Source organism: Festucalex cinctus, chromosome 7 (genome assembly GCF_051991245.1).
Source record: "Festucalex cinctus isolate MCC-2025b chromosome 7, RoL_Fcin_1.0, whole genome shotgun sequence".
NCBI classification, from domain to species: Eukaryota; Metazoa; Chordata; class Actinopteri; order Syngnathiformes; family Syngnathidae; genus Festucalex; species Festucalex cinctus.
Window position 1 is genome coordinate 19,669,069 of NC_135417.1, and position 23,954 is coordinate 19,693,022.

General features: G+C 39.1%; 2 protein-coding genes across 5 annotated transcripts; both read right to left on the minus strand.

Moving 5' to 3' along the window:
• Window positions 1-545: 545 nt before the first annotated feature.
• LOC144022544 (uncharacterized) lies at window positions 546-9,102 on the minus strand. Of its 3 annotated transcripts, none has more exons than XM_077527435.1 (4): window positions 8,833-9,102; window positions 3,522-4,694; window positions 1,376-1,438; window positions 546-1,311 (listed from the first exon to the last, which is right to left on the minus strand). In XM_077527435.1, the coding sequence occupies exons 1-3, from the start codon at window positions 8,918-8,920 to the stop codon at window positions 1,380-1,382; spliced, it is 1,320 nt and encodes a 439-aa protein (XP_077383561.1). In that variant the 5' UTR covers window positions 8,921-9,102; the 3' UTR covers window positions 546-1,311; window positions 1,376-1,379. The 3 variants fall into 3 exon arrangements, with proteins under 3 accessions (XP_077383561.1, XP_077383560.1, XP_077383559.1); XM_077527434.1 differs by having other exon boundaries at window positions 546-1,307; window positions 1,376-1,441; XM_077527433.1 differs by having other exon boundaries at window positions 1,376-1,441.
• A 222-nt stretch (window positions 9,103-9,324) lies between these two features.
• Window positions 9,325-23,835, minus strand: LOC144022779 (matrilin-1-like). 2 transcript variants are annotated; one of them, XM_077527890.1, is made up of 11 exons: window positions 23,252-23,835; window positions 23,129-23,153; window positions 19,857-20,013; window positions 19,184-19,756; window positions 15,884-16,006; window positions 14,495-14,617; window positions 14,007-14,417; window positions 13,774-13,926; window positions 13,617-13,664; window positions 11,680-11,772; window positions 9,325-9,566 (listed from the first exon to the last, which is right to left on the minus strand). In XM_077527890.1, the coding sequence occupies exons 3-11, from the start codon at window positions 19,990-19,992 to the stop codon at window positions 9,511-9,513; spliced, it is 1,716 nt and encodes a 571-aa protein (XP_077384016.1). In that variant the 5' UTR covers window positions 19,993-20,013; window positions 23,129-23,153; window positions 23,252-23,835; the 3' UTR covers window positions 9,325-9,510. The 2 variants fall into 2 exon arrangements, with proteins under 2 accessions (XP_077384016.1, XP_077384015.1); XM_077527889.1 differs by having other exon boundaries at window positions 23,129-23,835.
• Window positions 23,836-23,954: the final 119 nt, after the last annotated feature.

Sequence of the window (23,954 nt, forward strand, 5' to 3'; positions counted from 1 at the left end):
TTACCTGCTGAGCAACTGTGATGACATTTTCAGTCGACAGCAAGTGGCAAAATGGCTGCCACCTGAGATGGATAAAAGCAGGTGTGTTTTGCCACTTAACACAGCCATGAGGCCTATGGAGGACCAAAACTGCCAAAATTCGAAATAAATAAATGACTAAATAAATAAATAAATAAATGACCAAATAAATAGATAAATAAATAACTAAATAAATAAATTACTAAATAAATAAATGACTTAAAGTGAAAATAAAAACGTATTTATTTCCATTTATATTTATTTTTTTTATATATAATTTTCAAATTATATTTTTTTATATTCGTTTTTATTTTCACTTTTATTTATTTATTTATTTTTGTAGTCATTTATTTATTTCAAATTTTGGTAGTTTAGTTCCTCCATTTATTTTTTAGAAAGCTAAAAATGTCGTTTTTGTGTTTGCACAATTTGTTTCTGTGTCTTGAAAAAATAAATAAATAAAAAAAATACACACACACACACACACGGGATTAGTGAGTGAGACTTTATTCTGTACAACTGTTAGCAAAATCACATATAAGGAATGTTTTTTTTTTAATTATTATTACAGAAAGAAATGATAACAAAAGACAATAAAAATAAGGAATGTTTCTGCAGCGTCCATCACATTTGAAGTTAGTTTTGTTACATGAATATATTAGTTTGAAATATGTTAGTCAGAATTCAAGGTAATGCAACTGAAATTTGCACCAGTGCCTTGCCTGTGTTTTGCTGCTATGTTCCCTACTGTATGTCTGGCAGCATGGTTATACACATCTCAATCTGTTAACTGCATTGAATAATGGTCCTCTACAGTATTAAAAAAAAAAAAAAAGGGGTGGGGGGGGTAATTCTTAATTCTAATTCTTTACACAACAATATTAAAAACACCAATCAAATTAGTAGCAAACACACCATGGTTATGGTTATGATAACATTGCCTTTTTTTGTAACTGACAATCTTATGTTAATGGCACTATGTTTTTGTCTGTAAAAGAGTCACGTATTATTAGTATTCATCACAGAAGCTGTCACTTGGCTACATTTGGATCATGTTAACTGTCTCATTATTTTTCACACCACCTCCACTACAAAGTACAATAAAACAATCAATCCAAAATAGATTCAAAAGTGACAAATAAAGCAACAATGTGGATTAATCTCTCAGACATACACTTGATAAGGCAAAACTGACAAAGGTAGGTTGGTTTTGTTGCTGCCGCCACCTTTTTCCTTCAGTTTCCTTTGCATTTGTAGCTTTGGGTGTTTTGTTTGTTAGCAGATTTCATCTGTCTGAAAGATAATAACAGTTAAAGAACACTTGAGGCTATTACTAGTCAGATTTTTTGTTTTTTACCAATTCAGTCTTCCTTTTTGGCTCTGTCGTTCTCGAGATCCTGATGGCACTCTTCTGCTGACACTACTACACGTACACACCCATGCACACACACACCAACACAGATGCACACAAAAAAAGTCAGGTGATGTTTTCATTTACAAGAAGTTGCTACCTTTTTGTTTTTCTATGAGAGTACCAGGTATGTGTACATGTGAGTACAGCATGCTGGCAGAGGCAACAGTGTCTACTCTAATCTCACTCACACAAGGCAACAGACCACTTGATACTCATAGAAAGGGTTAATGTGGTCATTTGATTATGTCCACTGTTTCTTTTGATTTATAGTTTGCTTATGCCAACCAGATAACTGTTGGACTAGACTGACATGACAGATTTTTTATTAAGCTTTTGAAGAAGGATTCAAATTCAAAGATATAAAGAGAAGCCTAAGCAGAACAGAATCATTCAAAACAATACTCTACAAAATTTGAATGAAGTTATCAGAATTGTATGGCACAAAAGATGATCTCTCCTCAAAACTGTCTCAAAGCATCAATCATTTTCAAAATGTACAAATATTTTTCATTAATATCGCTGAGAGCTGCTCAATGCGGTAAATTTAATTTTGAATCGCTACTCCCATCTGTGGCCGAAAAATAAAACTGCAACCCCCCTTCTTCACACACAAACATTTCCTTCCACATACACATTGCGCATGACGTCACATCTGCAGGCAGGGTGGGAAATTCAAACCTGAATCCAATCTGAAAATATATTCTGAGAAAAAAAACTCACAAATTTATGAGAAAGAATATTGCAAATTTGTAACTTTATAAAGTGGCAAATTTGCGAGAAAAAAAATTGTACATTTACGAGAAATAAACTGGTAGATTTGGGAGCAAAAATCTCTTAAAGTTGCAAGAAATATACATAGCGTAGCTATAGTCTGGACGACGTGCTTGGCTTTTGTCCACCAGGAGCTACCGTGAGGATTCGTTGGTGGTTAATTGAACGCTCTTTAGTCTTAACAAAATGAAAAGGCAGGATGGAGACGGATTCTTCTGGAACTTTAGTCGTCATACGCGGCAGCTAGAGAGACAACACTTCCTGGCCCCCTATCAGCTGACTACCAATCAGAAGCTAGCACACTTTAGTACAATATCAGGCAGTAAAATCAGCTGAATACAATTTCTTTCTCCATTACTCTAATAGTAATAATGCACATGGCTGGTTGAATGGGATCTGGTTAGACTTGCTGAGCAATTGTCTTATATAACGCGAAGCAACAGGGACTAAATAGTGCACAGTGAGAGTTGCGTGACTGAGTCTGTTGTGTTGACAAAAATGCTGCCACAGACACTCAAGACAAGCATTTTATGTGTGTGCCTGTATGTGTGCTCACAGATTAATAATGTCTTGTCTGCTGCAAACAATGTAGTTCAGACAGGAGCGTGTGCAATGGACTGTTGGATTGTGAATTTCAAAGACAACAATTCATTGTGTGTTTTTGGTTGCTAGCCAACTGTGTGTTAGTTTTCTGCATGGTAACAATTACAAAGCTTTTGCCATAGTGAATGTTAATCTTACTCAATGTTTACATGCTTTGATAAGTGTCTTTTCCCCATCTTATCTGGATGTAAACAAGATGTTGGCTCAAAATGTGTTTGGACATGTCCTGTGATATGACCAACTTTGCGTAGATTAGTCACTTATTTAAGGTTGTGATAGCATCGCACTGCTTGGACCGCTTCCCAAAGAGACTATCAGAATTTGTCAGACAATCATTTTTTAGCAGATTGAGACGTGGTATGACAGCCTGACAACCAGCATGGTAGGTTTGACGGATAATAATTCTAGCCCCATAGCTGTCATCATCAACTAAAAGTTTTACTTTGACAGGTGAAACAACAGTGTCAGCTGCCAAACAGTCGTCTAGGGGAATACCGTATATCAATAATAATACCACCCCCGAAAAAAATCAACTTGAGTAATCAAATATATGCTACACTGTATTAGCCGTTAGCAGGCTACTTTCTGGTTTAAGACAATGGCAATGACAACCATCTGTTTCAAGGGGGTAATAGTTATCTAAACAATACGTCTCAACTTTGTGTTTAACAGGATTGAATAAAGGCCGGCAGCATGGTCTTGTGTAAGTTTATACCTTCAGTTGAGGGTTCAAATGCTTGATCAGCAACAGTAACTGGTGAATCGGTTTGTGTAGGTTCAGCTGCAGGAACTTCCAAGGCACAATCACTCGTTACTGAAGATGGAGAGGCTCCAAAAGCTGATGAAACTTCTGAGGCTTCCTTTGATGAGGTTTCTAAAATTAATGTTGAAGATACTGAAACCTCCAGGACGTGTTCTTTTTCTACTAAGGAGGGTCCCTGAAGAGAGGTTGATTCTGTAGAACATGAAGGTTCTACTTGTAGAGCAGTTTTTGAAGACATCAAAACAGAATCATTGGACTCTTCAGCTACAGGTTGCTGCTCAGCTTGTGTCTCATCTGTGACCAGCACTAGAAGAGGCATCTCTGGAATGGTCGCCACTGCAATCCTGGTGTCTATGATAGCCTCTTTTAGCTCAGAGGTTGAATCTTCTACTGTCTCGTCACCTGTTGTATCTCCAGATGCTGGTTCAACTTCATTTGATGCAGCCTCAGTTGAAGCAGGAGATTCAGGTATTGCTAAAGCTGGAAGCAGTGAATAATTTTCAGCTGCAGTTTCTAAAGAAGAGGCCTCTTCATCAGGGACCTCAGCTAATGCCTCCTGCATATCTGCTACCGCAGGCTCAACAACAGGGTTGGCAGCCTCAGGAGAGGCCTCAGCTGGAACAACAGATGCTTGTTCTCCAACTACAGGCAGCTCAGCCTGCACAGGTTCAATGTCTAAAGTAGGTCTCTCAACCTTAATTTCTTCTACATCACCCTTAATCATATCATCATCTTGCAGGGCAGAAACCTCCATCTTAAAAGTCTCTGCATTTTCAGTAGAAGGGACCTCTGTGTGTTCCATTTCACCATCACCCATGATATGGATCTCCTCCTTTGAAGGGGTTTTGGCCACGGCTTCTACAGCAACATCAGCAAATCCGGCGTCACTGGAGGCTTCTGCTGGTCCAGCAGCTGAACCAGTCTCTTCAACGCTGACAGGATCTGCTTGCGGTTCAAGATCTGTCAAGAGGTCTTCCCCAGATCCAAGACCCTCCTGGGCTTCCATTACCATTAACACTGCTCCTGCCCCATCATCCGCTGCCTGCTGAAGATCATCACCTAAGGCACTTGCAGGCAACTGTGTTTTGTCATCGATGGTCTCTGCAATGATGCCGTTCCGAACAGCTGCCAAAAGACAAGCAAATGCATGATGATTTATGGCTGATGAGAAACGACAATACAAGTCTAATGTAATGTGATTATGTAACATCAATCCATTCATCACACAGCATCTCAGATAAACATTGCTGAAGGGGGAGGTGAAAAGACATTGTTTAAACTGTAAAACTATTTAACAACCGAAAACTAAATGGAATCTACAAATGGTGTGACACTATCTGTAGCCAACTGCTTGTGCTTTTGGGGGTCATGGGTGAGCTATGGTCTATCCCAACTGAGGAGAGTACACCTGGGACTAGTTAATTGGGGGAACATCCAGTACACAATCACTCAAACTCACATTTCCACCAATGGGCAATTGAATTTAGTTGCCTGGCGGCAGCAGGCATCTCTTGGCTAGTAGAAGGAACTGTTCGAGAGAACTGGCCTTATCCAGCTGATTTGGTCAGCTGATCTTGAAGCTCCTTGGAACTTGAAGCTCGTTGGAGAGTCCACAAACCAAAATGCAGCCTCATTCCATCCACTCCCAAAAGCCAAAATCCTGAACTCGAGCAATGCTCCACGAGCGCTGACTGAGTCTGCTGGGTCCATGATTGGTCAGATCGTACTGTGATGTAAGGAGCAGAATTTAGACCCAGAATGCAGACAGGACACAGAAGTGGAAAAGTAAATGTCTTTCTACACAAATGTACAAAGTAACAACAGGGAGCAGGACTTAACACAGCAGGGCATGGAAGAAACTACACGTTCTGTCGTGTCACTCAGTAATTAAAGCTTAAATGCTGAAAGACACCAGGCCACGCCCAACCTTGTGTGACAAGACCATAGTAACTGACAACATCAAGTACCCAAACTCAGTCACAACAGGATTCTAGTTAATTGCTAAATTGACAACAGGAACATAAAAAGCCAGAAAGAATGTCCGAAACTCAGTTTAATTTCCTTAGTTTAAAGTGAGACTTATTGAATTCTCCGTTGAATCCCTGAGGCTCGGCGAGGCACGCTCAGAGGAAATAAATCACATGTGATGATAACTTTTCTCAGATACACCCTACCTTAACTCAAATTTACTGACGTTAATTGCATCAACTAAATGCTAGCCTCAGGGTAAAAGGACAGTACAAGAGCAAAGAATGCATGTGTTTTTCAAACCAAATGAGCAATAACCTAAAGTAAATCCATACAGGTTTCATAATAGATCGCCCACAAACAGGACAAATCAGAATGGATCTGCTCACTGAATGGCTGAAAAGTTTTGACTCAGCATCTGCCTGGTTTTATTTGTCAGTCTGAAATGGTGTAAAGAGCCAAGAGTTGATAGGTGGAAAGGAATGCGATAGCCTGGTATCTCAAACTAGGCCACCTTCACATGAACGCACACGTTTTCATAAAAAAAAAAAATTTCTTCCATGCAATGCGGCCTTTTGTCCATCCACACACACAAAAAAAGGTTAGGCCAATGAAAATAAGTGTGTTATAAATTTGGAAACTCTTTCCTGACCAATTGTGTTGGGGTGTGAAAATTTGGATGGTCTAAGTGCGTGAGTGTGCTTTTTTTTTTTTTTTTGTCGATGCCTTCTCTGCAAATGAATTCAAACAAAGTAGCTAAAAAATTCTCATGGTGAAGAGTTTATTATCCTAATGATCTCAAAGGGTCTGGATTTCTATAATTCATATTTCAAATACGAGTGAATAACCCTGACCTGAGCTAAAATGATTACAAAAACTTGTTGTTTTTGGGGTTGCAGCAACAAATATCCAAAAGATTTATTTATTTATTTTTCTTAAATAAAACAGCGAGTAGACATTGTAAACAGTTCTACAGGGAAGCTAACAGGACTGCCTGTTTGCAAGGGGAACACAAACTGTACCAAACCTCCATCATGAGGGTTTGTGGAAAGCATTTTCTCACAGACACATATAATATTAGATACGTTTTTTCCAAGGCCAATACCGATTATTAGCAGAAGTGGGTAATGCTGGTACAGAAAGTAAAAACCCTGCCACAGTTTGGCTTTAGCCACAGGTGCATCTAATCAACCATCAGGTAAACAAGTTACTTACCAATCGGCCAAGTAGAACCTCCTGTGACTAAAGCCAAACTGTGGCAGGGTTTTTACTTTCTGGACCTCTATTACCCACCTCTGATTATTAGTAATCAAGGAGACTGATAACCAATATTTCAAGCAGATATTTATTTGCAGTAAAAGGGAAAATATTACCTTTTTTTTTTTTTTTTTACTTTTTTTTTTCATTTTATATATATATATATATATATATATATATATATATATATATATATATATATATATATATATATATATAATCTTTTTTAATGAAGTTGAAATTTAAATAAATCCATAAATGAAAAGTTCCCTGTATCTCACAATGCATGTGACTTCAAAATATCTTCGCAGAAAGTAAAATTGTGAGAATATGTGAAATGTCTTTGCGACAAGCAAAAACTGTCAGTGAACATCTTACAAATCCTGACGAAAACCCGAAATTTTGCTACGTTCACAACCAGTCATGCACAAATACAACTACTATGACCAAGCCATCCCTTTAGTTAGTTGATTTTGTATATAATCTTAATATAAATGACTGGGTACACCAAGAGACTGAAAGTCTGAACATAACACAACCTAGATATGTATTGAAACGGAGTGCCTACATACATGGATGACTCGTTTGTCAACATGATTTGTGTGCCAACGATGACTGAGGTGGTAGTCAAAACAGTGGCATGGTCGGGAGGGGGCAGACAGGGATTCCGGTGAGTAGATGGAACCACTGGTGACTGGGATAGCACCCAATGTGTTTGCACAAGTCACACGAAACAAGCTCAACTGGGGAAAAGAGCATGCCAGCTGCTGTCATAACTCATTTGTATTGTGTAAGTCTATGAAACAAGTGCCTGGAAAACACACTGAATGGACCACTGAATTTCCTGGTTAAATTATAATACTGTAGTATTTAAATAAGATGCCCAAACCACCTCATCTGTACCTATGTAGCATAGAATTACCACATCATTTTTTTGTGTTTACAATTTACAAAAATATGAATCCAGCTTTTACCCGATGCTAACTTGACTCATGCATTCACAATGAAAAGGCAACTTTGACTAACAATAGCTGGGACTGTCATGCATGCATGTGTGGAGGTTTTGTGAGTGCAAAGCTGTGCCAAGTATGACACAGCCATGTGTTGTAAGTTGGGCTCATGAATGGACAATCATGGTTTGTGGTGAGTCCTTTGACGGGCATGGCCACAGCGCTGTGCATGTGAAAAACTTAAACAGATTTTTATTCCAGTGAAGAGCATAACTAAAAGTTAAAATATAAAATTGAAAGTGATTCCAAGCATAGGTGCACTTTTTTTTTTTTTTTTGCCAACATCAATTTCTAGATGCCAATTAAACATTTTTTGTTGATCCATTGGCATTCTATGGAAGAGGATGAGGGCCAGTGAAGAGAAAAAAAAAAGGAAAAAGTTTGGCAGGATTCTCAGTTTATTCTCAGAATTCTCACTTTAAAGTCAGAATTCTGACTTTAAAGTGAGAATAATAGTAGCACTAATAAAGTGGGAATAAAGTCAGAATTCTCACTTTATTAGTGTTACTATTATTCTCACTTTAAAGTCAGAATTCTGAGATTAATATCAGAATTCTCACTTTAAAGTCAGAATACTGAGAATAAAGTGAGAATCCTGCCAACCTTTTTTTTTCTCTCTCTCTTCACTGCCGCTAATCCTCTTCCATATAAACCATAGTAGCTAACAATTTGATCAATTAATGTAAATTACATTGTTAGCTTGCGCAGGTAGCCAATGTTTTGGTCACAAGCATACATTCATTAGGAGTGTTGTTAATTAGGATTTAATTAGTAACAATTAATGAATGATACATTTCTGTTACCACCAGTACAACAACAAAACATTCACAAGAATGTCCATTTATGAACCATAAAGTTACATAGAATTTATCATTTACTGTCCCACCAAGTCAAGCAAAAAGCACACAGTGCACCAGATGAGTGGCTAGCAGACACACCCCCTTCAGCAAATCTTTACTGAATGAAAGTAATTTTACACACATTACATTTATTGTTGAGATTTAAATGAAAAGTAACTGACAACTTACCCAATGTACCGCCATTGCTCTCTTCAGGCTTTGTACCTGGTTTCTTTTCTTGATCTACAGTCTGTGCACTGGATGAGGAGCAGCCCATGTTTGCAGGGGGGAACACGTTTAACTAAAACAACAAGTTGCTAGTAATCTAGTAATGCCACTTAGCAAATATTGAGAGTTGGTAGCTGTGAACACATGCACAGCTACACTCCTTGTGTGCCTGTGTGATCATGCGTGGCCTGCTGTCCCCCGAACATCTGTTGTTCACTGTGTCTACCTCATGCACACGCTCACATTGTTCACACGGGAGGAGGGCTGGGGGGATGTTGGCAAACCTTCCTCACCTCACCAGCATGTTTCCTCCCCTTCCTACAGAATGGATCCACCACCTTGTGGTAATAATATGTAAGGTCGCATGTGACAAACAATGCCACTTTGTAAAATGCTTCAATGAAGTTGTGACGTTTTCTGTAAATATTCCTAATATGCAATTACACAACTACATCATGTGGAGAGTTTAATTGTCAATTAACTGTAAAACTGTTTACATGACACAACAAATATAGTGTATCATTATCATATGCATGGGAAAAGTGTATAAATATGTAGCTCTAAAAGAAAGAATTGCATCTGGTGAGGTCACGGGAGTTTGACTGCAGTGATGAATGCCGCATGTTTAAATGAAGTCTTTCATTTTTTCACAAGTTGATCTTCCAGCAGCTTCAGCCTGGTTGTCATACCTTCAAGTGGGCACGTTAAAGAAATAGCTGCAAATATATGGAAAAAACAAAACAAAAATAACGACATGTTAAACATCTAATATCTGTGTCAAAATATTATAATACTAAATAATAGGGCCAACTACCAACTATTCTGCCTTTACAAAGATAATAATATCCTATTAAGATGCTAACATTTATTGTATGCAAATTGCATTGAGTTATTGAAGTTAGACGTTACCAGTAGTTGAATGTGAATGTTTTATTTAACTCACATTTCTGGTTGATTTATGTTTCACCATTTTTGTTTTTGTTTTTTAACAAGCCATTAATTTAGGTTGTGTTTAAAACAGTGACATCCCCAAGGTTCAAGATAAGCGGGTTGGCATTGAAATTTGCAGATCAAAAATCAAACCCATTGAGATTAAAAAAAAAAAAAAAAAACTGTGAATAGCTGTTCACGTGGCAAAACAAAGCACTGCGAAATGTTGGGAAAAATCACTGGACACGACGCGCGTAACACGTTGTGATTGTTCCAAATGGGGGGTGGGGGGTGGGTTTACGTGCACAGATGAGTCCCCCCATCGCTAATCGGAATCAGTCCCCCTTCTGTGTGAGCTTCTCTTTGCACTGAACTGAAGCATACCACGACGTAGGGAGACCCGTGCTAGATACATCACTTTTTATACTTTTATATGTATCTTGGAATCAATACATTATATATAAACAAAGAGTATACGAGAGGAAAGACCAAAGTATTGGGTATATTTTTTGTATTTATATCATTTTCGTACTTTGTGTCAGTGCAGAGTTATAAGCCATCAAATAGAGGGAGTGAACATGTGACATGGTGCCCCACCAATGGGTAAGTTGTCACACAATATGACATAGGTGTCAAACTTTTGGAGGATTCCCACTTTCAACACAGCTGATTCATATTTAAGCTCATCAACGAGCTCTGCAGGAGCCTGATAATTATCCTGATCATTGAATCATGTGCGTTGGAGTAGAGAAACCTCGAAAACATGCAGGACTCTGGCCCCCGAGGACCGGATCTTGACACATGTGCTATATGGGGTAAGAACTCACATTGGATTTTGCAACTAATAAAACAAGGATAAAATTATCCTTGTTCTCTTGTTTGCTTTTCCAGCCAGAGAAATTGTTTATCATCGATCTTGAAAAATGTACCGTAGTCAGTGAGCAAACTCGATTAAAGTCCTTAGGAACTGCTGGCATATACCTCTCAGCCTCAATTTCCTGATTTGCACCCCCTATACTGTAAATTTGAGATTAAATTGAATTTTTAAAAAATAAAGTAATGGATGGATGGATGGTTCATCATGAAACTTAAACCAATATGAATTCTGTAGTTCCAACAACTGGAAAATCTATTTTTAAACAATGAAACAAAACCTGGCAAACTAATTTCCTCACTCTTCAGACTAATCATTGGAAAAACAATTCTGGCATAAGTAAACAGAGTTGCCAGAGGTGCATTTTTCATTTGCCCATTCTTTCCATATGTGACTACAAACCCTAAAATGACTGAGACAAGTTGCCCCAAACTACCATGTTGGCTAATACTTGCTCTAGTTTAAAGATAGCTTAAAATAGAGCAGTGACTGAGGTATGCCTGAATTTCTCCTCTAACAAGTCCACATGATTTGCAGCTCGAATTTGTCTATGTACGATGCCTGTTTAAAAAAAATATGAAGTTGAAATTTTTTACTTTATGTAGTGCACCGTTTATATCAACAAAACTACAAGTGGTATTCTACTTTTTCATTGCGCCCTCTGGTGGAGAAGAAAATTGCAATGTGACAACTTACCCGTGATACAACTAGCCCCGGTCTGTCCCCACATATCAAATTTGTCAACTGTCAATGATCAATGTGTTGTGCAATTCACATGAGTTCTCACAGGTGCAAACTGCCTCCTTCGTCAATGCACAATCCGCTCATCACAATCACGTGTTTTGTGAGCTGGCTTGCGAAGTCACTGGCTCTTTGGCGTTGAGTCAACTTTCAATTTGGTGGGAGGGCAGCTGAGGTGCAAGCGAAGGCCCATGTCCGAACGGTATCACCCACCACTGCTATGATTGCATTCATATCAAAGTGGTGGTTGAAGAAAAGGATATTGTTCCGTTCCAGGCTCCTCAGCTTGTCAGTGACTTGCTTTTGAAACATTATTAGGTCTTCACACTGACATGTGTTTTCCTCCGCTGGTTTGACTGTGGAGGACAAATGAAGAAAATTGTGATCTTGCTCATTCTTCTTACCCGAAGTCCTGCCTTGCAAGAGTTTAAAATACTGAACTTTGTTACTGTACATACACGTAAGTAGATTTTTCAGGTGTCTGTACTTTAAAGGGACATTGTTTATTGTTCTGAGCCATATAGTGGTGAACTAATACAGTAATTAATTTATTTTAAAAACCCACTATTAACTTCAACAATATGCAATTAAAATGTTCTATCACATCAACGTACAATTGTCTCTATAATTGGAAGTAAACGCCAATTGTTGCAGGTTGCTGACATGTTTCGCGTCATCTTTCTGCTGTGGACACCCAAAGAAGAAGAACATGGCGAACGTACAGTGTGTCGACTGCTGATTACCCTCCACACCTGGGCCTGCACAGGTGCTCATCATCATATCCTGTGATTCAGGCTCCTGCTGCTTGTCTCTTTTTGCTTTGCACTCGCTAGCTTTTGCTAGCTTCTCCCACTAGCTGTTCTTACTAGTCTTTCCAGCTCGTTCTTGCAATCCACTCTTGATCGCCGCTTACGCCAGGTTATTCACTTGCTCGCTCGCTCCAAATAATAATTGGCAGTAATTGGTGAGGCACCATAGTGGTTCAAAATTATTGCATTCTGTTAGTTCGCCACTAAATATTACACACTGTACTGCACGACTTTTTACTTTTATTCCCTATCGGCCTACAGTGTTGCCTCGTTTTTCTGCTGGGTTTAGGTTCCAAAAATTTCCCACCAATAAATGAAATCTGCGAAGTAGTTAGCTACTGTTTTAATGCTCTAAAACCCCTCACCACACAGTTTATACACTTTTCTCATCGATTTACATTTGCTTGCATTTCTTTCATGTTGAAACATTCTCAATGTTCAAACCTTAATCAATTTTATAAAATGATACATAACTGTAAAAAAAAAAAAAATGCATACAAAATTGCACTTAATTAATCTGCGAAACAGCGAGGCCGCGAAAAGTGAACCGCGTTCTAGCGAGGGAGCACTGTATTTGAAAATAGATATCTGTATATTGTCAAAATGGGCTTGTTCATTTTTTCAACCCCCTAAGATAGGACTGCTCGATTATGAAAAAAATATTAATCACGATTAATTTGGCAATAGTTAAAATCATGATTAGCACGATCATGATTAGGTCTCTGGGATGGCATTCCTCCCTGTGGTGGTTTGCCGTCATCCCTCTCAGTGTGGATGAACTCCTCCTGGGTGCCTTTCCTCACAGGGTTCTTCTGTGCCCCGTCATGTTGTGGTTTGCGTGTCTGTCTCTGTGGGTACGATCATGGGGATATGGGGGGGAGTGGTGGCTTTTTCTTTTTTATTGTATTATGGATTTTTTTAATTGTTGAGCACTTTGAGTTGCATTTGAATGTATGAAAGGTGCTATATAAATAAAATTTTATTTGGTTTGATTTGATTTTTTTTTTTTTTGGTGCAAAACAAGAAAATGTTAAGACTAACACTATAATTATGCAAGTTTTGTTTGGACCAAACAAGATTTGTTAAATTAGTTATTTAAAAAAAAAAGTGCAAATATATACATTTAAAAAACTCAAAATTAGTATTTATAATCTTTTATTTTTGTTTTCAGTTATGCCAATTTTGTAATTGTGGAGTGCATTAATTGAAATTGTCATTGAATTTCAATTAATTGCTCAGCCCTACCCTAAGATGATGACATGCAATAAAAAGGATGTAGAGAAAGGTAAAGTCAACCGCATTTGAGTCCTTAACTAATGTAGGAGATCTTGGTGACAAGGAGAAACATGAACCATATTTAGATAAGCGACATATTACGATTAAGACAATACCTTGAGGCATTGCGGTGATGTCAGAAGTTGCATCCAGTAGGAAAGGGGCTGGCAGAGTGATTCCAGAGTGATAACAGCAATAGACAATCAATGGGAGAAACGTCCGTGTTAATTCCAGGAATAATTTGTGGTGAATGTTCTGGTGTGTGTGGCCTACCATTACATATCCTGGACTTGAGCTTCTTTGTCACTTCTTCAAGTTTCTCAAAGTCTTCAGTGTAATAAACATATTTCTCAGAAGGTCTGGTTGCCATTTCTCTCAGTTCCTGTTCCACTGCTTTACCCACACCCAAAGCATAAATGGTGACTCCTAAAAGTACAATACAAACAGTGAGGTTTGTTTTTTTTAAGATGTTTTGAGTTGAAATGAATTTGGTAAAAAGAGAGTACCAGAGTTCTTTGCTTTATTAGCCCATTCAGAAACATCATTTTGAGACCTTCCATCGGTGAAGACAATCCCGACATGTGGAACGTTGGGCCTGGCGCCCTCCCTGGCTGAGAAGCTCAGCTCATACATGTGACGCAATGCTGAGCCGGTCATGGAGCCCCTCCCCATGTACCGCATCCCACTGACAGCTTCCTTGATATCTCGGGCCGCACTGTACTGCCCCAGCGTGAATTCTGTACGCACCTTGGTGGAGTACTGAACAAGTCCAACACGTGTGCCTGTCTGGGAAATGTCCAAAGCGTCCACTATTCCATTTACAAATTGTTTAACAAGCTCAAAGTTGTCGTGGCCCAGACTCTTGGAGCCATCGATCACAAACACTAAATCCATGACTCCTTCGCCACACTCGGGTTCTGTTAGAAACACAAAAATACTGTCAAAATCATATTTCACATTCAAAACCAATTGGTCATTTATTGGGGTTACATACTTTTGCAACTCCGCCCATCCTCAGCCAGCATAAATCCTTCCATACATTTGCATATGTAGGAGTCAGTGCTGCTAATGCACTGATGCTCACAACGATGGTCCACTGTCTGGCAGGGGTCCACATCTAGCCATGCATATGGATTGATTTCATTTTTGATCCATTTTTGCAGAAGGAGATCAAAAGTGCATTGGACAAAACATTTTAAACTGAGTGGGTAGATTCTGGGATTAGCGCTGACCAGTAGTTCAAAATGTATTTAGAATTATGTAACATGTAAACACTGGAATAGAGCATAGAAACAGCAATATTTGAACACACACTAATGAGGGATTACACTATGAGTTTTGTGGACCACGCAACATATTACATCATATCAAAAAGTATATCACGCATGGCCCGAATAATCTTATGTCATTAATTGCCCAAACTTTGCTATGGACAACATGTGATACAAATCACCTTCTTAACTCATTCACTGCCATTGACGGAAAAAGACGTCAAATGATGCATTTTTTTCTGGTCTGGCAATGAATGTGTTAATAAATAACTAAAAAAAAAAAAATCAAAGTGGCCCTTGCAGCTTTCTATTTTTCTGTATGTGGCCCTCAGAGGAAAAAGTTTGGACACCCCTGCTGTATATATCAACAATTTATAATTGCTTCATTGATTTTTACCATGTTTAACTCATTCACTGTCATTGACGGAAAAAGACGTCAAATAATGCATTTTTTTGCTGGTCTGGCAATGAATGTGTTAAAGGGATAGTTCGGATTTTTTGACATGAATCTGTGACACGAGTTGTGGTCCGGTGTTGGTCGAGAGGACAGTAGCCCGGTTTTTCTTCTAAAAACAATTAGTGTTCAAAAGAGTGATACATTTGTATTGCAAAACTCCCTCCTGAAAAAAAGTCAGACTCCATTACCGCCGGGCACTATTTTTCTGTTTGTGCGTATGACTGCGCGGCGCCCCGCATACAGCTGATAGACGCGCACTAATCTACAAGTTGTTTGTCTTTTCAAAGGCGGAAGACCCGATTATCAATTGTCTACAGGGCGCCGCGCAGTGATACGAACGAACAGAAAAAATAGTGCCCGGTGGTAATGGAGTCAGACTTTTTTTCAGGAGGGAGTTTTGTGATGCAAATCACTCTTTTGAACAGAAATTGTTTTTAGAAGAAAATCGCTTTATTTCCGTGACCCCAGCCAGCTTGCTGGACTATTTTCCTCTCGTCCAACACCGGACCAGAACTCGTGTCACAGAACGCTGTCAAGGGTAAGTCAGTGATGATCGCACACACTGGAGGTGAGGATGAAATAGAGATGCATGTCAAAAAAGCCGAACTATCTCTTTAAGAGCCAAAATCCTGTCAGGAGAAATGAGGTCATTTACCTTTACATGTCCTGCCATCAGGGTTGAGGGTAAATCCATTCCGACACGTACACCTATAAGAAGTAGGACTGCTCACACACTCATGCTGGCACTGATGGTCTACCGTGTCACACACTGCTATGCCTGTGCACACACACACCCACGCACACCCACACATCATTGTAAACTTATGAGCACAACCATATAGTGAGAATAAAAGCTTACTGCCTTTCAAATTTAATCTACCGTGGCAGTTGTTTTGATATTTTCACAGGTCGAAATGGACATAAGTAGAGATGTGCATGATAATTTGGGTGACGATTCATAGCATTTTTCAGTCATTAAGCAAAATTTAGCTTTTGTACAATAGTGCACAATAGTGCTCATAGGTTTACGTACCATAAGTGTATATGTAGACTTATGTGTACAAATGTAATTGTTTGGTAACAACAGAGGCTTGTGTGCTCCTTTTATACCGAATCATGACTCTCACCAGTTTCCAATTACTCTGTTGACCTGTGGAATGTTCCGAACAGGTGTTTTTTTAGCATTTGTCAGCATTTTTACTCGTTTATTGCCCCCGCCCCAGCTTTTTTTTTTTTTTTTTTTGCAATGTGTTGCAGGCATCAAATTCAAATGAATAAATTGACCACAAAAATAAAAACATTCATCAGTTTGAACAAAAATATTTTGTCTTTAGCGTATTCAAATGAATGATTGCTTTTGAATTGAATAGTTAAATTTTGTGGACCAAAATTCATAGGAGGAATAAAACTATTTAAATTAGTTTCTCTACATCCCATATATTATATTATAATTATATTATATTATATATATTAGTCAAAGACAAGACTGGTGAACACACAATGCAGTGTTTAAAGGGATACTTGACTCATTGAGCCATTTTCAGCAGGAAAACGTTAATATTTTGTCTATAATTAATGTGGTAACGTCATTATTTTTCATGTACAGCTAATACATCTGTCGACTGATGATGATATCACCTGTGCTGAGGAAGTAGGTTACGACCAATCATGGCTCAGTTTACTGACCACACCCAGAAAACAGGTGAGGCATGGTTGGCCGTTACCTACTTCCTCTTCTTCATCAGTCGACAGCAAGTAGAAAAACGACTTTTTAAAGGTATTAATTGTACACAAAAAGTAAGTTATCAAATTCATTGAAAATTGTTCAATGAGTCAAGTATCCATTTAAGAGAAGTTTTCTATCATTATGGGGGGAAAAATCCAAACCTACATGGCCCTGTGTGAAATAGTGATTGGCCCCGAAATCTAACAATTGGCATGCGCCTCCCTTAGTAAGAACAACTGAAATCAAGTGTTTTCTATAACAGGCAATGAGTCTGTGGAGACATTTTGGCCCACTCTTCCTTGCAGAATTGCTTTCATTCAGCAACAATGGAGAGTTTTCAAGCATTAACGGCCTTTTAAAGGTCATGCGACTGTATTTCAGTCAGAGTCAAGTCTGGACTTCAACTCGGCCACTCCAAAACCTTCATTTTGTTGAAGACATTCAGAAGTCGATTTGCTAATGTGTTTTTCATCGCTGTTGTTTCAGAGTTGAGGTCACAAAATGATGGCCAATATTCTCCCTCAGGATTTTCTAGTAAAGAGCAGAATTCTTGTTGACATCAATCACAGCAAAGTCATCCAGGCCTCCATCTTTGTGGTAGTGATTTCTTGATTGAACAGGTTTGGAGACAATCAGTGTTGGGTGTGATCAGTAAGAATGAACTGAAATATGTAACTAACCACAGTAAATTCATGATTGAATAAAGTTGGCCTAAGTACATTTTCACACAGGGTCAGGTAGCTTTGAATAGTTTTTTGTCTCCATTGATAAATAAAATCACCATTTAAAAACTGCATTTTACTTCCACTATCTTTTGTGTAATATATACATGTTTGATTATCTTAAAGTGGAAGTCAACCTTAAACATTTCTTGACAATAATATGTTATATGTGACCTCACTCGTCTAAACATGACATTCTGATTAATATTACATTTGTGGAATATGAGTTATGAAGCAAAATCCAGCCGTTTTTATCTATGTCAGGGGGCAGCCATTTTGCCACTTACTGTCGGCCGAAGATGACATCACAGTTGGTCAGAGCTCAGGCAAAGACCAATCACAGCGCACCTGCTGTTTTCTGAAGCTGAGCTGTGATTGGTTGTTGCCTGAGCAACGCTGTGATGTCATTTTCACTCAACAGCAAGTAGCAAAATGGCTGCCTTCAGGAACCGTCACTTGCCTTTGGTGCCGGTTGGCGTGGGTTCGATCCTCCGCCTGGGAGAGGCCCATGTGTGGCTTACATGAAGTAAACTTGTGTGTGTGAGTGAGTGAGTGGATATATAAAAAAAAATAAAAAAATAAAATAAAATAAAAAATAAAAATGGCGGCCTTCTGATATTGATAAAAACTGCTGGATTTTGCTGCTTAACTCATATCCCACTCACACAATATTAACTAGTATACCGTATTTAGACTAGTAGGGATGCATAAAACGTATTATTGTCAAGGATTTTGTTTGTTTGTTTGTTTGTTTGTTTGTTTGTTAGTTTGTTAGTTAGTTTGTTTGTTTGTTTGTTTGTTTGTTTGTTTGTTTGTTTGTTTGTTTGTTTTTTTGTTTGTTTGTTGTCTTCTCCTTTAAACATTAAAATGGGGGTGAGGGGTTTGGGGAGTAGGGTTGAGGGTTTTAGCTCATTCAGTGGTTGGATGTTGAGTGTATATGATTGAGGGCGGCACGGTAGTCGAGTGGTTAGCACGTCCGCCTCCCAGTTCTGACGTCTCCGGTTCGAGTCCAGGCTTGGACCTTCCTGGGTGGAGTTTGCATGTTCTCCCCGTGCCCGCGTGGGTCTTCTCCGGGTACTCCGGTCTCCTCCCACATTCCAAAGACATGCATGGCAGGTTAATTGGGCGCTCCGAATTGTCCCTAGGTGTGCTTGTGAGTGTGGATGGTTGTTCGTCTCTGTGTGCCCTGCGATTGGTTGGCAACCAGTCCAGGGTGTCCCCCGCCTACTGCCCAGAGCCAGCTGAGATAGGCGCCAGCACCCCCCGCGACCCTTGTGAGGAATAAGCGGTCAAGAAAATGGATGGATGGATGTATATGATTGACAGAGATGAGAAATCCAGGTCCAGAAAGTGAAAATCCTGCCACAGTTCAGCTTTTGCTACAGGTGCTTGATAGGTAAACGAGGTCATTATGAGAAGCAGCTGTGGCTAAAGCCAAACTCTAGCAGGGTGTTTAATTTCTTGACTTGGTTTTCCCATCTCTGATGATTGAAATGTCTCTCATCACCTCCACAAAGTTTGGACTGGAACACTGAGAGCAGGGTTTCCATTTGGCTAAAGTTAGCCACCAAATACACGTGCTCCGTGTGTGGCTCACTCCCCATGGCCTTCAGGGTGCTCATGTCCACCCTTCCGACACCGACGACAAATATCTGGATGCCGGCCCGTCTTGCTTGAGCCGCAACTTCCTCCACCGAGTCCTGCGGCCTCCCATCAGTCACAATCATTGCGATCCGAGGGACGCCAAGTCGAGCTTGCCGCGCGCCCTCAGCCTCGGTGAAGGCGGTCTCCACGGTGTACTGAATAGCCAGACCTGTCATGGTACCCGTGGCCAGATGCTGCATGTTCTTCACTGCCTGCTCTACCTTTGTCTTGTTGCTGTATTTATTGAGGGAGAACTCATTCTGAACCACACTGCCATACTGGAGTAGTCCAACGCGTGTGGCTTCAGGACCGATCTCCAAAAACTGAAGAAGGTTGTGGATGAATGTCTTGACCTTCTCATAGTCATCAGGTCGGATGCTGCGGGAGCTGTCGATCACCAAGACGAAATCCATCGGCCGGCTTTTGCATGGGTTCTCTGGGATCATTAAAAAAAAAATGACTAAAGGTTAAAATGAAAAAGAAAAAGTTGTGTTAAAATGAAAAAGAAGAAGTTGTGTTGTTTAGAAAGCACATACCAGATTGTTTGTTTTGGACATGTGTCACGTTTTGCCATCTGGCAGCAAAAGGTCTGGGATGCCTGCTGTCCAGCCGAACTCCATTACAGCACAGTAGGCAGAAGAGAGCGAGGACCTGGAACTTCATTTTGATCATGGGTGACAACTGCCGCTCAAACTATGACAAAATACACACAAGATGTTACATTTGGCAGTGCCATTCTGCAAGATTTGCTCTAAATCAGCATCAGGAACTCAACCTCTAACATTCCACCTGTTTGTCAACATGAAGCCTCTTATAAAAATCATGACAAATATGGGGGTGGGTTGTGGATATTAGCTCAAGTCAGTGGTGTCCAAACTACGGCCCGGGGGCCATTTGCGGCCCGCCGTCCATTTTTCAGTGGCCCGCGACATATGCTAAAAATGGCATTTGACTCAGTTCAAATAAAATAAACAAAACCAAAATGTCAAAGTAAGAAGGGAGGGTATCGAAAAACAGGTGCCATTAAAGGTTATTTTAGTTAAAGCAGCTATATGTAAGATTTACAATTTCAAATCTCTACTGCCACCTGTGGCCGAAAACAAACTGCACGCTCGTACAGGCTGCGCGCACTCGTACGTGCACAACCTCAATACTGAAGACTGGGCTCTTCATATCCAATGAAACTATGTTTTCAGAGGTAAGAAGTTTTATAATGTTACACAAAGCTGGCCACTTCACGGAATGAGACTCTCGATCCCCACTAAACAATTGATGTCCACGGGACGTGCAGATCATATTGCTTTAGTCGGTCGAAGTCCAGTCCTGTGCTGTACTCCAAAACGATGTGCAAATTACGTCAATTAATTGGACCTCATTCCGATGTTAATATGCAGTTACATATTGTAGTCACCCCGCTCGACGGACGTCAATCTGATTCTAGTCATTATTAGTGTATGTCCCCCCAGGCTAGCGTCATTGTGCATTAGCCGAAAGGTGGGCTGTCATTTATGGAAATTGACGATTGTGAAAAACATATAGACCCATTCACTACTTAGTGTGATACGGCCGTGAATGTTATCGCCATTCAGTAGTACCGTTCACATTCCGTTAGCATAATGTAGCTACAATAGGCTGTTTTCACGGAGGAAAATAAGGCAACATTTAGCCTGATTGAAACGCCGCGGAGTGGAACGTCTGTTCTTCATAAAGTCATTCTGTTCTATTACATTCAACTTTGCCGCCCCTTTCACGCTAAATGTTGCCGTCCACCTCACTTTCACCACAATAGTTACGACCGAGAAGTGATCGATCTTGAGGTTACTGCTATTTGAAAACAACACATTTTCTTCTAAATGTCAAGATACTCGCTTCTTACCTTTTGGAGTAGAAAGAAAACCAGCTGTGAATCACTTTTCTAATCCAAGTCCGATCTCAACTCTCTCCACCGCTGAAATGTCAAACCAATGTTCACTCTCGGTTTTGCCCGACGTCGGTCACTATCAAGTTTAGATTTTTTTTTTTTCTTGGCGCTTGACATTGTTTTCATTTTTTTTTTTTTTTTTTGAGCAGCCTTCCGCGGAGTAACAGCGGGTGTCTGGGGCAGCGAAAATCTGTACTAGTTCCGTCTTCGCGCGACAGGAAACAACTGACGAGAACGCGCATGACGTCACATCCCGCAGACAGAGGGCGAGAAATTCGAAGGATTCGGACCGGACGCTTCCTAAATAATATTGGCCAGAGGCTTGTAGGAGTACCCATTGTGAACAGCGAAGATGTTGATCTACTAATTAGAATATGTTTCAGCCATAAATGGTCAAATAAAAAGGCTATTGTTAAGATATTTTTTGGGGAAATCCTACATAGAGTAGCTTTAACTAAAACTAATGAAAAAACTAAAATTCAAAAAACAATATTGGAACCGAAATAAAATAAAAACGAAAATGCTTTTTAAAAAACGAAAACTAACTGAAACTACATTTTATGTTTACAAAACCAACTAAAATTAACTATAATTATAGCAAACATGTCCTTCGTTTTTCCATCCATCCATCCATTTTCTTGACTGCTTGTTCCTCACAAGGGTCGCAGGGGGTGCTGGCGCCTATCTCAGCTGGCTCTGGGCAGTAGGCGGGAGACACCCTGGACTGGTTGCCAGCCAATCGCAGGCCACTCAGAGACGAACAACCATCCACGCGCACAAGCACACCTAGGGACAATTCGGAGCGCCCAATTAACCTGCCATGCATGTTTTTAGAATGTGGGAGGAGACCGGAGTACCCGGAGAAGACCCACGCGGGCACGGGGAGAACATGCAAACTCCACCCAGGAAGGCCAGAGCCTGGACTTGAACCCGAGTCCTCAGTACTGGGAGGCGGACGTGCTAACCACTCTCCTTAATTTTTTCGTTTTAGTCTTTGGTAATTAACTTAATGCATGAGCCTTTGGGGATGATTTCAAATGTGATTTTTAGTAGATTTATTTGGATATAAACCGGAATAATGACGTTTGAAAGTATGTCACACAGAAGTGACGTCATCTAGCAGCAGCTAATAAAAAAGCACCTTCAGATGACGTTGCTCCCATGGTTTTTTAAATATTGCACACAAGTAATACACATAAAAAAACTAATACTAATACTGAAACTAACAAACTAAACTAAAACTAAGCATTTTTAAAAAAAAAGATATAATCTAATAAAAACTAACAAAGCCACCCTGAAAACTAATAAAAACTAACTAAAATGAAAAATTCCAAAACTATAATAACCCTACTGCCATATTACAAATAAAATGGTTTATATACTGTAGCATTTTTCTAAATATGCAAAAGCACAATTAAATTATCTGTACAATTTTTAGGACTAAACACAATTTCTCTTCATAACATTATGTGGCCCTTGCGTCCTTTTGATTTTTTGTATGTGGCCCTCAAATGAAAAAGTTTGGATTAAATTCAACAATTTCCCAACTCGTGTTTTTATTAACTTAAATTGTTTTTAAATCACCAAGACAACAGCATAGAAAAGATGGGTGGGTAATTTTATTCTTATTTTGTAACATTAGTCGTCTATTGATTGTGTGTAGCAAACATCAAATGCAACATTAAGTAGACATGAGCTGTTTTCTAATTTCATCTTTGGCGGCCTTTCAAGGTGCAAGGCAATAAAAAAATGTTTAAGAAATATAAAACATGCAATTCATTTTTTTTTATTATTACTATAGTAATGTTTCAGATTAATATATGTACATTTTTAATCTAATAATCATCATCATTTTAGTTATCACTACAATTAATCAAAGGTACTTACCTCACAATATAACAACTTCTCAACTCTTGTCCATAAAATGACCAAGAAAAACAAAAGTAAGATGAGACAAATGTTTTCGACTGTATCTCTCAACTTGAAGGTCGTTATGGGATGCTTACTCACTTTGTTCTTTTCCTTATTCCATCTACTCTACTTGCCTTTTTCTCTTCTCCCCTCTGACTGCACCCACACGCCTCTTTGCTTAACTCCGGCTGATTGTCTTTTACTCCAAAGTGACTCACATGTTCTATTTTTGGGGGCTATTCTTTGGTCAATCGTCATTTAATATAACTCATTTCATTTGATCCCATGTTCATTGAAATGTAAGGTTTTGGCGCACCATTCATTTATTTTGAGTGCTTTTTGTTCCACAGTTTCTATGATGACACATCTAGAGCAGAATTGTTAATATGTCTGAACTGTTCGTGTATGTGGAACACTTGATTTATGTGGTCCGAAAGTCCAAACAGAAAAGTCTGTGAACATTAAAAAGACTATTTTTGGGAAATATTTCATCCACTGTTGAGCACCAGTTTATGGAAAAATGTAGTAGTCATCATAATTCCAACCTCTTTGATGATAAACAATTAGCACTTTGTGTAAATTGTCATATTTTGCAAATGGTTACCAAGGGAACATCATGTCATTTAGACAAAGAAAAATCCCATAAACAAAAATAATAACAGGCAAATTATTTAATCAATGAATTAAAGGGGAAGTCAGAAATTATCTTTAATATAAATATAAATGCGGGATTCTGATTATTAGTATTGTTTGTGGAATATGAATTAACCCTATAAAGCCAAACTTATCATATTAAATACAC